A 16773-nucleotide genomic window follows, 5' to 3' on the forward strand; every position below is an offset into this window, starting at 1 on the left:
CCTTGTCCGGACCACCCTTTTTGATATTCTTTTGATGCAATCCTAAAGAAGGTAAACTTTTACTGCTTTTTGCTATCTTTGGAACCCCCTCTTCTGGAATAGGGGTCAAAATGGCTAGAGTTGTTGTCTCTAACACTCCACTTTTTATTGGATTAACTAGGTCACAAGGGTCCCCTATGATTTGGTCTATATCCATTTGAGTTGTTGCTACCTCAACTTGTACTATACTTTGATCTAGCTATGCCTCTTAAGGTCCATCATGCATTAACATGAGATTGTCCATTACCTTAAATTCTGCATGACCACCATCCATAAGACCTAACCCAGATTGCATGCTTTTTAGGAGTTCCTTCTCGTGCGATAGATCCTCCAAAGCCTCAAATTTATTGAACATCTCATTGTCCTATCTGTCCTTGAGAGTTCTCTTTTGACCCCTAACCTTATTCCTAGGTTTGACATGAATACAAACCTCTTTATTTGCACACACTTTGACCATTAGAGATTTTCCTTTATTAGCCTTAGGAGCCGATTGAGGAGGAGGTCTGGCTATAGACACTAATTGGTTGATTCTGGGCACTTCCTTTGTAGGTGACCATACTCATGACTTATACGACATCAGAAAGAAATTATTTCGTAATCCAACAATTGAGTCCAAGAAGAGGTCCATAAACAAAGCTCCACAAAATTTGGCAGAGGGTTATTCAAATCAAGTTCTACACAGATACACACATAAGAAATTATGTTTCTATTCGTCATCCATTGAGATGGGCCCATAGGTTTACCCAACAAGAGAGCACTCATTTGAAAGATATCGTTGCTCCAAAATGTTAACGACAACCTTGGAAGCTAAGCCCACATGGAAAATCGTGAAGGTAGCTCTTTTGTAGAGTTAAAACCCAGGTGCTAGGGTTTGATGAACAATCCCACCTGGTTCTAGAAATAGGGATCTCCTTCAAAAATCCTATTTCTATCCATCATGAATGTAAAAACACAATGAAGTAATTGTTGGCAGCCATCAAATCTCCATCTCCCCCTTTGGATTCCATGTTAGTCGAGCCCATGACTCGAGAAACGACGACAAGACACACAAAAACTATGAACTTGCATATTTAGCACATGATTACTCAAATAATTGACATCCTCCATGATTGAATCGGGTTGAATCACTAGAATTGGACACTCTTAGCATCTTTCCAAACAACCATTTACTTCCTCAATTTTGGGTATTCCTCCTACAAAAGATCCTTCACCATTCGACACCTTCTGCGTTTGATCTATTGCCATTGCATGTAGCTGAGAAGAAGACTTTGCTCTCTCCATAGCCTTATAGTTTGACAGATTTAATGTAGCTCTAGAACCGTTCATCAAAAGGTAACGAAAAAAACCAGAAATGGGAAAGACGAAGGAGAAGGGAGAGACCTTTCTTTCCAACTCTCGGAGTCCAAATCCCTCCTTAGATTTTAAACTCTTCACACATCGACTCTTCCAAACCCTAAGCTCCCTCGCTACTACAAAAATCCACACACTTAGCCATAGGTCAGAAGTAAACCTCCACCACAAGCTAGAAATCTCTAGACCCCACCCGTCCAAATACCAAAAAAATCCCACTTGACTCACTATAGAAACAACCACCCATGCTCCATATGCCCAAACAGATAGAAACAAGTAGGAAAAATGAAAACCAGCATCGTGCAACACATCTCCTACCGTTTTGATCATTTCAAAATAAGTTTTAGAAAACAAAAGAGTCTAGCATAAAAATAAACAATTAAAAATCAACATTAGAAAAGAAAAATAACTAAATTAATTGTTTTCTAATTTCGTTTTGATAAATATATCCTATTTAACTTTGCTCTAATAAAACTAAAATAGTACAATATTCACAAAAAAAGGAGAGGGTGGTAAAAAGAACACATCCACAAGCCTAACATAAGAATCAAGTCTTGAAACATCTTAAGAATTATTAAGTAGTCATGACTATAAATCAGAGGCGAACCTTTGTCATCATATTTCTCCAAAAGATAAAGATGGAATCATCAACTTTAATAATAAAAACCTTAATTTCTATATTAAAAACTTTATAGACATTGAAAGAAACTTGAAAGTCGTCAACAAAAATACTGGTGATCCCATAAACCGATGGTGTGTAGATGTCATTGAAACTCATTCAATTAATAATATTTAATAATAGATCCCTATGTTTAAGAAATTCTATAAAAAAGTTCACAACATTGCTTAGAAAAGATCAATAAACACTAGTTAAAAGGCTAGCTGAGCCCTCAATATCAAATATACCGAGGCTGGGGATTTTGAAGCTCCGTAGTTTATTTGAACGCAGTGCAATTGATTGGGTTTACAGTGAAGCGAGGAGGAAGTGGTAAAAATGGCAGCTAACAACGTGTTGGTCTGTGATAATGGAACCGGAGTGAGTCTCATGAATTTCACTAATATTTATTGCGTCTCTTTCAAATGTCATTGTTTCCTTTACAATCACAGCCTTCCTTAGCATTTTCTGTATATATCCATTAGAGCATTGCATGGTAGTGAATGTTATTAAGTGTGCCCTAGTTCTCTCTATTATCCATATTTATCGTTTTGTTACGGGGCTGTTGTAATTTTGTATTTTTTCTTAAATAAGTTCTGTTGCCCAGTCTATGTCCAGCTGGCCAGCAGGCGGGTGTTTTTTTCTGTCTAGACATAAATTCTTAGTCCAATTGTACATTGTTTCCGATCATAACATTCTCTACACAAATTAATAGTGATAATTCAGACATCCGCGGCAGTGGAAAATGCTGAAACCATTCAAACCTTTTTGTTGTTGTCTATGTTGGGAATCAGTCAAAATTGAGATTGTAGTAACTGTATAGTTTTCTACAGATGGCTACTTACAATCTCCCATCACCGGAAGCATTGCCAGTCACAGACGATTTGAATTCAAAGGAACAAGTTCAAACCTACGTAAATTTGGGTGCGAAAGTGATAAACAACAATAGACTTTTTGCTATATTTTTGCTCCTATGGGGACGGCCTTGATCGGATCTTTTGGGTACTTTATTAACATCTTCCTCCTTGCCTGCACGAACATGACACGGGCTTATGCATTTTGTAGGCCCCTTCGTCTTGCACGTATTACCATTTTACACTCTAGGTCACAGAAGAAAAACCTAGTCATCAATTAAACGACCTAGTACACACAATTAAAAATTCAAATGTAAATATCTAATTGGAAGTTACCATGGAAGCTTCAGTTACGTAACAAAGAAATTCAATCATCTTAGGTTAGATGACAGCACTGCAAATCATATTAAGAAATTCTAAAGAAATTCATGTAAAGATGTTTGCATTTTTTAGCGGACATACCTTGATACACACAAGATTATGCTATGCTAAGGAAAGAGTCATAGCACAAGAATGCAGTTTAGGAAAAGAATTACCAATAATTTCAATGGCAAATGCCTGTAAAAATATGATCACACTTTCTTTGATCTCTTTTCATAGAACAACAGTGCATTTTACAAATGATAAAGATAGAATAAAGGGTGGGGCCAATTCCGAATATTAAACTTGCAATTAATGAAGAAACATCCATGCCTATGCTGAAGATTATAGATGTCAGGATCAAACCAATTAAAAGGAAGCATATAAAATTGATTATGGAGAAAAAAGACGGATGCCATCTTAACCCTTGGGATGAGGAGATTGGATACTTTATAAGTAGGTTCTCCAAGTTTTGAATTAACTATGAAATCGGATGAAATTAGGGTGTTTTGAAGGAAGATTTCAGTAATAGGCATGGTCATCATGAAGAAAGACCTCGGTAATAGACCTATCTGGGTGCATTTTCACACATTTTTATGACTTCTTCTCTCCAACTAGTTCACGTTACTTTGTGGAACTACAGTTGCTAACTGCAATTCAGTGGGTCTCCTAATCTACTAAATTTTTACCTTCAATTTGGGTTTCCGATTTTTCAAATAGTACCACAACATATCTAAATCATTAGACTCTTGCCTATGTATACAGCGATATAGTTAATTTGTTTGAAAATTTTGGTTATATTTAAAAATTAAAATTCTCTTATCAATACACGTGCATGCCTAGATTTCCCATTGCTATATGGAATCCTTCTACAAAAGTGGGACAAACACAAATAATGAAATACCTTATAGTATAATTTCATATGATGAATATGATTAGTCACGAGTAAGTACAATAATAGTAATACATTATATTATACATTTTGAAATATAAATTTGAAATGGATAAACCATTGCTTTCTGAAAAAGGACAATATTAGATTTACAATTCATGATAGATGGAAAAAAATTGAAGAGTTTGAGTCAAGATCAAGATTGAAAAAACAACATAAAATCACAAATTCTATTATGCAAATAATAAAGTTGAACTAAGCAAGTAGTCAGGCTTAAACAATCTATATGCTTTGTTGCCAATGTGCTATGAAAATGACTTAGGATAATTATCATTTTGACTCTTTGAATCGCTTGGACCCTAGCTCATCAAGTATCCTTAGTGGCACTCCGATTGATTCTTGCTGCAAGTTATCCCCCTCCTGATCTTACTTGTGCTGCATACTTAATCAGGCCATTGGTGTCTGTTGATACTTGAGTATTAATTCTAGCTTCTTTTCTCTTCTAAAGGTAATCTTGTTCTTCTTGATAGACTAGATCAAAACCCTTGGAACTTGTCCATACAGACCTCTGTAGGTCGACAAGAACAAACACTTTACAAGGTGAGAGCTACTTAATGCTGCTGATTGATGATTATTCTAGGATGACATGGGTTATCATTTAAAAAAAAAAAGGTTGTAGCTTTTGAGAAGTTTAAGGCATTCAAAGCCTTAGTTGAGAAGTTAAGGCATCTTTGAGGATTTGAAATTGGAATTCTACATCCTTGTGATTCCCCGAATAATCAGTTCGCCTAAGGAAGGCCCCTCCTTACATGTGAACATGATATTGATGAGAGTAGGTTTTCTAATGTCTTTCCACCTATCCATGATAATGTTGCAACCATATGAAACCTATGTGGCGTTCATTTCTTTCATTTAATTTAAAATATTGCTATGCATGATAGTAGGATTCAATTTTGTTTCCCTTGGTCCCACATGATTTACCTACTCATGTAGCCTTGGACATGGCTTCCTCAAAATAAGGAGAGTGAGCAACATGGAATGCATTGCTATTGGAAATAATGAAGTTTCCAATGCTATTGGCAAAGAATAATTTTTCAACGACATCTTTTTCATTTCTAGCTTGTACATTGAACATATCTAACATTGAGTTTGGAGATGAATTCGTGGTCTTGTGTTTCCCTATAGCTTTATTGCCACTTGATGCAAAATTACGAACTTGTGCATGTAAAGTACCAATAGTTGTAGAAGCTTATAGTGCCGTTGTAACAAAATGGGTGAAGATGTCACCATTTCACAATTTCATTATCTTAACTCTTTGTTCAAGTGAGAGCTAACAACACACCCCAACCCTTTATCGGCAATGTTTCAGAGTGTATATTCACTCTAGTAATGCTGCCATAGTATTTAGGGTTGGAAAAATGACATTTCCATAGGCATATCCCCCATGAATTAACAATTTTGCTAACTTCTAATCTTTTTGCAAATTGTTTTAGGGGAACCTTCTTATTGAATGGATTCTTAGTATGTTTTTCCAACAACTTGGAAAGGCAAGCGAAGTTGACGACACTTCCAATTGAAATCTCACTTTGAGGGCTGCCTTTATGTGCCCTTCCCTCCCCCATTTTCCACTCCCACTTTCTGGATTTCCCAACATTTTAAATTCTTGATTGTTACTAAGGAACTCATACTGGCAATGGAAAGTGTAACATCCTTTTTATTACATAAAATGAGAACCTAAGACTTAATTTCTAATTCTACACAATGATTTTCATTTTGTTTTTCTTAATTTAGGTTGCATGAGGTGCAAAAGCAGATGAAATAGCCCCTTTTGGGAATTACCCTAAATTTTGCCTTAGAATCACAAGTTCAATAAAAACAAGAAATGTAATATAGTTAGAGATATAACTTTACCCAAAAAAAATGTTTAAGCAAGAAAGATCCTCGTTGAGATCCTACAATCATGTTAAACAATTATCAAAAATATAATTCATAAAATCAATCATTTCTACTAGGGTTAAAGAACATATATTCATAACCATCTTATTGAAATAAATCATATAATATCTATAATTCATTATTGGGGCTCAACCATAACAGAGCTTGGATGAGGAGACATGATAGGGTGCCCAAAGCAATCCTTACACTAAGCCCAAGAGCGGATATACCATCCCTCTTGGCCCCACATGGCAGTCTATAATATCCTAGTTATTTTTTTTTTTTTTTTAGGCCAATAATAATCATCCACAAACAGATAACCCGTTAAGGTTAGAAAGCATAAACTGAAAACTTGTTGGAAAATTCAACCCTTCCACTTTCTGATCACCAAGTGTCCAATGTGGGAAGGTGAGAGCATACGGTGTTGAGGGGATCGTTAGCTTCAAATAACTGGAAACAATACAATGCTTGGGCGGCAAGCCAGCCCCTTCTGCTTATCCAGCGGGAATGCAAGAAACTTGGCGGTGAACCAGCCAAGAGAAACATACAAAGGCACAAATCACTCAACCGCGATATTTGAGCGGGAGGATTGAAATTACAAAACAATCTCAACTCAACTGCTTATGCAGCGGGAGGACCGTTACACTCAGACATCACTCGACCACTTATGCAGTGGGAGGACTGAATTACAATTTACTTGAAAATAGGCGGCAAGCCAGCCTCTTCCACTTTTCAGCAGGGTGAGAGTTACAAACCAGAATTGGTTAGTAGTACTACTACTTAACCTTACAATAATCAAGATAATGTGAGAAGAGAGTAATGCTGAATATCCAAATAAGAACATGAAATTTCTGCTAACATCAAAATCTGCAGGCTGAAATTGCAAAACCAGCAGCCTATGGATTCACTAAAAGTCTAAAACGCTCATAACTCTCTCATTACTCACCCAATTCACCCAAAATCTGTTCTAAATAATAGCTATACCTGCTACAATGAAAACGAACCCAAGGAAAGCCATCGAAACACCCATTTTTATTTTGCACGCTTCCCAATGCATTCACAAAACCAACGCCTAACCTGGGAAGTTCAATTTGCAATATAAAAATCCACACTCAAAATAAGATGCTAAAAACTTACAATATGCATCGCCAGTGGTAGGAAGGAAGGATGAGCCGGTACCCAGAATGATGGAATCGCCTGGTCAAGAGGTGTGAGCAAAATACACTTTCAGCAGTCCCGCGACCAGCAACCTAAAAACACTCCAATCCCAAATAGAACACTCCACAATCTGCAACTCACTCACCAACAGCAGTGGGAATACATGGACACAGCTAGGTACTATCTTGCAAGTACGAAACTGAGACTTAGCTAGGAAGCCACACTTCGAAGCTCAGATTTTCAGTCGCCAATTCGGCAGCATAACGATGCAAATTCATTTGATCCCCAAATGGGAGGCCAAGCACCTGTATTTATAGTTTTTTCCCTCTAAAATTCAAATGTAAATGCTCACAAATTCACCTCTCCAAATTTCATTTCATTTCACTAACATATGGCGTCCATATGACATTTCATTCCATTTCCTAAGGTGGGCGCCCAAGTTGCATTTTAACCAATAATTCAACAAGTTCGAACTTGCCTAAGTCTTCAATAATAACTTAATGCATTCTTCAAATTTCAACGCCTAACTTAGGAAAATATAACATTGATATTAGATAAAAATATGTCTTTTCCTAAGTCGCCCAATATATCATTAATCAGTAATAAAATAATTAAATATTAAACTTTAGGATAGGGAAATAATATTTAATTAATTCACTTATGATCCCAATACTGATTATCAACAAAATCCAGGATGAAGGTGAGCAATGAAGACCATTGAACTACTACAGGATCGGGACCCTATCCAAACTGCTAAAAATAGAATTGCTCAATACTGCCACTTACTAAAAATAGTAAGTCATGAAATACTCCTCCGAAAAACATGATCTTCGCACCAGGAGAAAGAGCTTGGAAAGCTTAGTAAGACAGCATCATCCAAATAGCCAAACCCTAACTTACTAAAAATATTAAGTTCTCACTTCACCAAAGAATCAAATGCATGCTATACCACTTTGGAGCTCATGAAAAACCCAGAAGGAAACCATAGACAGAACTGAAGAATTCCCTCCTGGTAAACCCTAAAAAGCTTGTGCAGAACTCCACAAAAGTTGGAAACCCTAATTCTCCTTTCCAAATAGCCTATGGGTCTCTGAAATAGGCCAATGGACCACTAAACTAATCACTGCGAAGAAGGGGACATTACACAGTCCGCCATCCATCCATCATGAGGTGGTGTACTTAGTGGGGAAGCTTGTCTCTGCCCTTCCTTTATGTGCCACCTTTTTCATCCTCCTATGATTGGGACTTCTTTAAATCCATTCCAACATTCCACCATGGCAGAGGTTGGAGGGGAAACCACAATAGGGTGCCTAGAGTATACTTCCCATCTAAGCCCCAAGGGCGGGATACACCTTGCTCCCCTTGGCCTCATGTGACAGGCCGCCAGCCATCCACCATGTGGTGGCATACTTAGAAGAGGATCTCATATCAGTTCTCCTTCCTTGTATTCCCTTATTTACCTCGTCATGATTGATTGCAGCAATTTGGTGAATAGAATACGAATCTAGGTGTTTCACATTATTGCCTATATCCAATATGTGAGAGGTTATGTATCAAATGTGTTATTATGTTGCATACATATTATTGCCTACATCAATATGTAAGGAATTATGCATTAAATCATTATCATGCTGCATACCACAAAGATGAATAAGATTGCTATTGTCTGCTATATATAATAAGCCTCTGATGATTGTTCTGATCGATTTATATGCTTGATTGCTGTTGTCTTTTCTTTGATTGATTGCTTGATGATGCATGCAGATTAGATCTGAATTCTTTCTGCTATTTCTACTTTAGTTGATCTGCTCTGATCTGATTCAAATCCTTCCTTGATGCCTCTTCCCAATGAAGTGATTCACCTTAAATATCCCTCAAGAAGGGATGAGGAGTCACCACTTTCTTAAGGTATAAACTCCTCATAATTGAGGTGTCCCTTCTTAACCTAATTGCTGCCCTGGGAATAAACAAATGACTGTTTTATAAAGTAATCATAGCCTTTCCTAACTGCTGTTGTTAAGGGAAACGAGGGGTTGATTCTTGGTATAAATATCCTCCCTTAACCTTAGTTGGCCACTTAAAACTGCTGATAATTAATCTCTTAGCCTAGTTGGCCTCTAGAATAATTATTTTCCTGGGCTTAATCGGCTCTCTTAATAATAACTACTATTGCTATTTTATTCCTAATATTGGTCGGTCCATAGTTATCTGGTGATCATCTTTTATTGTTTGCACTTAAACCCTAGGTCGGCTTCTCATTTTTTTTAAACTGTTTTCTCTTTATGCTGTGATTTGTATTAACCCTAGGCGGGGCATGACAGTAGAGGATACGATATACATATATAAACAAGCCTTCTTTTATTTATTGAAGATTGCTAAGACATTATCTGATTAGCTCATTGCAATTAAAAAGTAAAAATAATCACTAGGTGCTACAAGTATAACTATTTCCCTTTAGTTATTCTTTCTTCAGGTTGTGAAGCATACAAGTAGAGCATACACAAAAGTTACAATCTCGGTTTAGCTATCAAAGACTCTTAAGAAATTATTTGATCAGCCCATTCCAACTAAAAAAACAATAACAATCACTAGTTGCTACAAACACAAGGAGTTTCCTTTATTTTTCATACTTTGGGTCAAAGTTGGCATATTGGCCAAGTAAAAATTTAAAATACAAAACGGGGGTTTCCCATATTTACTCGCTAGGAAACTTGCTGAATTTTTGGCAAGTACTTGCCGATTGTTTTGGTGAGTACTCGCCAAAAACTCAACAAGTTTGACAAAAAACTCGACAGTCACATTAAAATGCTAAACAACACAATTTTTTTTTGGAAGATATAGTAAAATAAGTCATGGTTTTACCCTATATTCATGAACGCCTCTCATGCTTCCTCACATAAGACTTGGAGAGCAAACATTCTTTATAAAAATGTACCAAATACCTAATTTCTCTCTAAGTGATAAAATTGTGAAATGTTGTGTGACAAGAAGCTTTGTGTGGTTTCGAGGCCTTTTTTTGGGCTTGGTGGTGGGGGTGTTGTCCCTCAACCTCGTTGGGGGCATTGCCCCCAGACTTCCATGAGGGGCCCTACCCCTTGAACTTGTTGGGGGCATTTTCCTTAGAACCCTAGAGGGGTGTCGGCCCTCAACCCCATTGGAATCTCTACTCCTAGACCCCCACTAGTTGTTGGAATGTCTTCTCATACAAGAAATTTGATTAAGATGAGGGATTTGGGAGTGGAGACAAGAATCAACAACTTAGACAATTATCTTTATCACTATCATAGTATCATTGATCAATGATAAAGTATCATATATGAGTATCAAAAATTCAAATGCCATTATTATTATAAAATATAATACAATCTTCAATGTCGAGTGAGGAGCTACAATAGAGTGCAAAGATTAGAACCTCCCCAAGTTTTCATTAGACTAGGGAAGAGGACGATGTCAAATATTGTAACATGCAATTTATGAATTATGATGATGATTCTCAAAGGCAATCGTCATAAATTCATAATAGTTGCCAAATAACTATTGTATCAGTATTTCACATGATGATGTGATTTTTTACTCAATTTGTATTCAAATGAATCAAATTTAATAGAAAACACTTTTGTATTCATTTATGAACTCATTGGATATATTTTCTCTTTGAATTTTGCAAAAAAATTGTGTTTTTAAAGTATTTAAGCAATTTTTTAAGTTGTTGAATTTTTGCCAAGTCGAGTTTTTTTGGGTCTGGCTAGTTTTTGTTGTGTCTGAGTTTTTCAACTATGCTTTGGGTTGCATGAGGTGTTGAAGTGGAGGATATAGAGACATTGCAATCCTTTGTTTGAGTTTTATAAGACTTCCATGACATTTTTTGAGTAGCTTATTTGTTGATAAATAGATTTATTTGGAGAAACTACTATTGGATTAACAATTTTCCTCTCCATTTGAGAGGGGCAGCTTCCTTCATAAGATGTAATTTTGGGGTTTTTACGGGTATTCTTTTAACTATAAATCAGGAAAGAAGCAGAAACTAAAACCTGAATACAAGAGAGGAAACCCTATGGCTGATATAAGGCCAAGACTACATTTCCTGATAAAGATAAAAAGAAGAACAAAAAGTTTCCAAAAAGGAGAAGAATGAACACAAAGATTCATTCCCTAAAAAAGATTAATTGAAAGAAAAGAATGCCACTAAGGTTTTAAAGACGGAATGCTGTCCAACATTCAGAAAGATGCATACACATAGTGTTTCATGACTCGCATATCAGTAAACTACCTATTATATCCTCCTAGTTGAATAGGTTAAACATGTATATGAATGAAAACATTTGCATTCTCCACATGACAGAAAACTCTTGAAAGAGTAGCTGTAAATTCAACGTGAGAATATTCTACAGCATAAAGAGACAATAACCTTCCTCATAGACCGGCCATATCATTCTTTCTTCAGTCTAGAAATGAAGAGCTGACAAACTCTTTATGCTCCTGTACAATTCAAGAGTAGAATCCATTTCACATTGAAAATGATTGTATTTATAGGCTTTCCTTCATGCTAACTAACTTGTAACTAACTTTCTCTTTTCAGACTATATAAAATATTTAAAACAATATTACAAAGCCTCATAATGAGTATACATATTTGTAGAGGGGAAAAAGTGAACCACTCTGATAGGCAGGTGAACACCAATTGGGGACTCACTAATCGGCCTCTCCACTCGGGTGCAGTACCAAGTATAAGACTGTTAGGTACCCCTTAGATGAGACTGAACGTGTCACAGATGCCCTTTGATGCGACTCAATCACTCTCTGTTTGAGCATGCACGCGTGGGTCTAAGATGATAGCATGATGCACTGGCGTCTTGTATGGACAAAGTCACAGAGTTCGTACAGAGAATGGACTGTGACGGAAATGTGCCTAAATAACAGAAATGAAGTGAATAACAATGCGAAAAAGTAAATGCGATTATCTATGAAATAATGAAAGGGAAGAGGAAAGAGATGTAATCTCACAACCTGTCCACACTTGAAGTCTCTAGGTAGCTCCTTGAATCTACTCGGCAACCTGCACACAAGGCAAACAGAGATGAAAGGTTGTGGCTGTGTTTTAGAGGCCTTCCACAGTCAGACCCCCACTTTGGTGTTTCCACCTCCACGGACAGCCAAGATAGATAGATGCGATAATAGTGGAATTAGTAGATAAAAGATGCAACAATAATAATAGATAATATGCTATGGAGATGATAAAAGAAAGAGGAAGAAGAAGACTCCCCTTCCACACCCAAAACGAGAAGTTTGCTAGCTGGAGAAGAAGAAGAAGCCGATCTTCCTCAAAACATGATGATGGTAGCAACGTGTGAGAGCCAAGTATACAATGAAAGAGAGCTTCCAAGTGAGAATGAGCAAGCGTAAATCCCAAGAGAGAGTTCGAATGAGCAACCAGAGAGGCAAAATGAGCTCCAAGAGGGAAGTTAAGCATGCTGGGATGAAACGGATGTCGGTGGATGCACACAGAGGCATTACAAGCATCTTCCAGGCATAGGCACAATGCTCAAACAACCACCTTCAAATGTCAGATTCATGGGACGCTAGCGTGGCACGTGGACATCTCCGTGGCACACTAGTGTCTATGAGTCAAATAGTCAGTAGAGTTGGGAAAAGGACAAGGTGGAGGTTGACAAGGCAAGTGAAGTGGACAAAAGGACAAGGCGGTCAAGAAGACCTCCAATTGGTGTAAAGTGGAGGCGCTTATGTAGCGTAGAATTACACGGGGTGTAATTTATGACACTACAATATTTAACTCATTAAAATAGAATGAGTTTGAACATTTATTAATTGACTTTATAATAAAGTATTGAGTTATGCTATTGACCTTATAATAAAATCGTCTTTAAAGGGTTTTCAGATCTGATATTTTAATTGACAAGGGACATTACAATAACAGCCAGCAAATGAAATAATAACGGCATTGAATAGCATACATTTAGCCATATATAATATTGAAAGACAGCAATGTAAATTTCAATACTAATAATTGCAAGGATAAATAGAACTCTAACCATACGGCAGCAGATCTTCTGTAACAATGTCAATTTGCCTCTGAAGCTGATGGCTGAATACAAATAGACACAGCAATTAATGCCCTTCAAATCTTAAATAAAATTGCTGGTATAATAATTTGCTTGCAACAATGATGACTGAAAACTCCAAATAATGTGAAATAATAATAAAATCAGCATGTTTACTGTAGCATAACTGTAGCAGCAACATTTAAAATTGAACCTCAGCTAAAATACTGTTTTGATGATGTGGAGTAATTTTCTTGCAAATATGAATTGAACAAGCACAACCAATAAATCCAAATGTGATCCTTGAGGTAGAATTGCTTAATTGGAGATGAGAGTTTTCATCGTCAATTCCAAAGAGATTTTAAGAAGGTTTTTCTCGAGAAATTCCCCAACCAAGGGTTTCCGTCCTTGAGAGTTCTAATTTGAAATAATGATAACGAATCCTTTCATGCGAGCCTTGACTTTCTTTTTATAGGTACTTTTCTTCAAGCCCTCTATTTTATTTTATTTTATTTTGCTTTTTCCCCACCAAGTATTAAAAAATACTTTTAAATTACATCCAAATGCTGCCTTTTTGAATGTTAAAACCACTTTTAAAACATCACATAAGACCTAAAAATAATAAAAACACTATAGCAAGAACATGTAAACTTGAAATCCTGGCCAAAATTGTTGATTTGATAATGTGGATTAATATTCTTGTAAATATGAATTTAACAACTGCGACTTGTTGTGCCTTGCACACACTCCTTGTCATCGACAGGGTCCCCCCTTTCTTGTCTTGCCCTCGCTGAGGTCCCCAGTAGGAAGTTTTGGTAAATTCATAGAGAGAAGGTGCCATTGTTAGAAGTTTTGAGCTCTGATAGGATGATCCAATTTGAAATCGAGTCAACCTGGAGTTATAAACGGATCAAACGTCCTAAGTCCTAGATATTGGAGGATTTGCATCTTGAAAATGAGAAGCAAGATGTTGCATTTGAATTAGATTGTCGAGCTAAAGGAGGGTCTTGAACTGGCTACCTAAGTGAGGAAGAGCTTGGGGTGAAGTCCCAAGATGTTGACAAATCCAAGATTGGTCATCGGCAGGTTTGAAGCTTGATACTCAAGGCGAACTAAGGAATCTCACTTTTTGACTGAATAGGCCGAGGTGTTAAAATGAACAAAACGTAAGTTTGTAAAATTGGCCTCTAAGGTCGAAAAGACAAAACACTTAAAGTTCACAAATTACTCTTCTAGGCCGAAAAGAAAACGAAAGTCTGAGTTCATACAAATGACTTTTTATAAGCTGAAAACACCTTAAACTTGCAAAGTCGGCTTCTAAGCCGAAATTGGCTAAATGGAATAAGTTCGCGCACCTCTCCAAATCACCAAGTAGCTCGAAAATCGCGCTATTGAACTCGTTCAGGCCGAAAATCATAAAAGAAGACAAGTTCGCAAAGGGCTCAAATAGGGCGAAGCTGAGCAAAAGAGTTAAGTTCACGCAATCAGTCCTTTTAGGCCAAAAATAAGAAGCAAGGTAAAATCGCGCCAATCTCTTCGTTTAGCCGAATATGAACAAGTATGAAATACACACAAAATAGCGAAGTATGTCGAAAAGGTGAAAAGGGAACCTAAAGTCGCACAAAGGAGTCTATTTGGCTGAAAAGGCTTCAAAATTCAAAAATCGCAAATAGGGTCCTTAAAGGCTGAAATCACCAAAGTTTGCAAAGTCGCCTTTTAGGCTGAAAGTGATAAAAAGACTAGTAAAACCATCTTTTCAGCCGAAAACAATATGTCTAGAATTGCGTGATATCATCTCATAAGCAGTATCAAAGGGGGCGAAAAGATGAAAATAGCAAAAGCTCTAAAATTCGCAAAAAGCGTTAAAGAATCAAAAAGGTGAGGGGGGAAATAAAACGTTTTCCATTGCGCAGAATCACTCAATGAGCCGAAAATCATAACAATGCCAAATCACGCAAAAACACCAAGTAGCCCGAAATTCGTTTTTTGTGAAAGGGTTAGTAAAGAGCAAACCACACAGGCCTGAAATTGCGTGTAGAGACGAAGAAAGCTCGACATTTTTATAAGCTTCGCGGGACTGAAGGAAGAATCTCGCGAAAAGGAGAAAAACGATTCATAAGCCGAAAACTTTGAACAGTCTTCCATCACGTAGAGGGTTTTCTTCAAAGCCAAAAACCAAACAATAGGTTCTAAATCGCGCCAACAAGTTAAAATCTCCAAGCTCGCAAAAGGGGTCTCTCTTTAGCCAAAGTCGTTTGACAAACAAAATCGCTAGGTATGTTCGAATTTCGATTCCAAATGGTTAAAATTGTGCAAAATTATCATGTTTGTTAACCTAGGGTTTGAATACAAAGTAAGTTCAAATTAAGTTTGAAAAAGTAAACACCCTAGGGATATCCATCATTTGCTAAAAATCGACTTTCCAATTGAAACCAAGACTTAGACAAAATCTAGGAATCTTGGCTCGAAACTGCAAAACGTATAAGATCATCTTTCTGGAGACTGTTTAAACGCGCACGATCATCTTCAAAACAATCAACGTGAAACAAATTTGAAAACTTAAAATACTCAATCACAAAAACCGATTTCATTTGCAGCTATTTGCTCTTCAACGGCTTAGAGAGCAACTCATTTCAAAATCCCGCTTCAAGAATATCAATTACCCGAAATAAAAACCAACCAATCTTCAGTATCCCGATTGTATTTAAAATGCGGAATTAAGATTGTTTAAATAGCTTGTTCTAGGACGTTTTCAAACTTTAAATTGTCTGGCTGTTTAACAATTTTTTATGCTAACACCATCTTCTGGCACTACTAACCCGTGTTTTCGCTTTAAAACCTGTCTCGTAATCTGTGTCTGGGTGTGCAAGATAAGTGCCTAATCAAGTGACAGAGTCTTCAAAGGTACTCGATGCACCAGAAACATCACAAACCTCCAGAGCCGACATTCCCCGCAAGCTGGAAAAAATGAAATTTCAGTATCAAGGGGGGGTGATCAAAGAGTCAAAGGTCCAGAGTGAGTGGGATAATGTTGGGGATACAGACCTTGGGCATATAAACATTCAAGACTTTAGAGACAGTGTATGCTCCAAATGCATATGGCAAACCCAGGCGAATGCTAGAAAGTGGCATCGCACAGGTTTCTGGTTTCCCACCGACAATACAAAATTATGAGCTTGTGGTCGAGGTCGGGATAATGTTGGGGATACAGACCTTGGGCATATAAACATTCAAGACTTCGGAGACAGTGTATGCTCCAAATGCATATGGCAAACCCAGGCGAATGGTAGAAAGTGGCATCGCACAGGTTTCTGGTTTCCCACCGACAGTACAAAATTATGAGCTTGTGGTCGAGGCCGCAAGGCATTATTAGCGGGAAACAAGAATGGTGGTGGCAAAGAGAATGGTAATAGCCGACTTCACACCTGAGGCCATTGGGGAAGCATTTGACATCCCGCTGCCTGAACGCAC

The 16773-nt window shown here is 37.2% G+C and overlaps 1 protein-coding gene across 1 annotated transcript in view; it reads left to right on the forward strand.

Annotated features, from left to right (window-relative positions):
• Positions 1 to 2235: 2235 nt before the first annotated feature.
• LOC131066904 (actin-related protein 2) overlaps positions 2236 to 16773 on the forward strand; it is a 167491-nt gene continuing 152953 nt past the window's right edge. Inside the window, exon 1 of the mRNA XM_058001790.2 lies at positions 2236 to 2425. Coding sequence (XP_057857773.1) covers positions 2384 to 2425 — 42 coding nt within the window. The 5' untranslated portion in view covers positions 2236 to 2383. The remainder of the gene's footprint in view (positions 2426 to 16773) is intronic.

The sequence above is a fragment of the Cryptomeria japonica genome, chromosome 9 (assembly GCF_030272615.1).
Source record: "Cryptomeria japonica chromosome 9, Sugi_1.0, whole genome shotgun sequence".
Classification (NCBI taxonomy): Eukaryota; Viridiplantae; Streptophyta; class Pinopsida; order Cupressales; family Cupressaceae; genus Cryptomeria; species Cryptomeria japonica.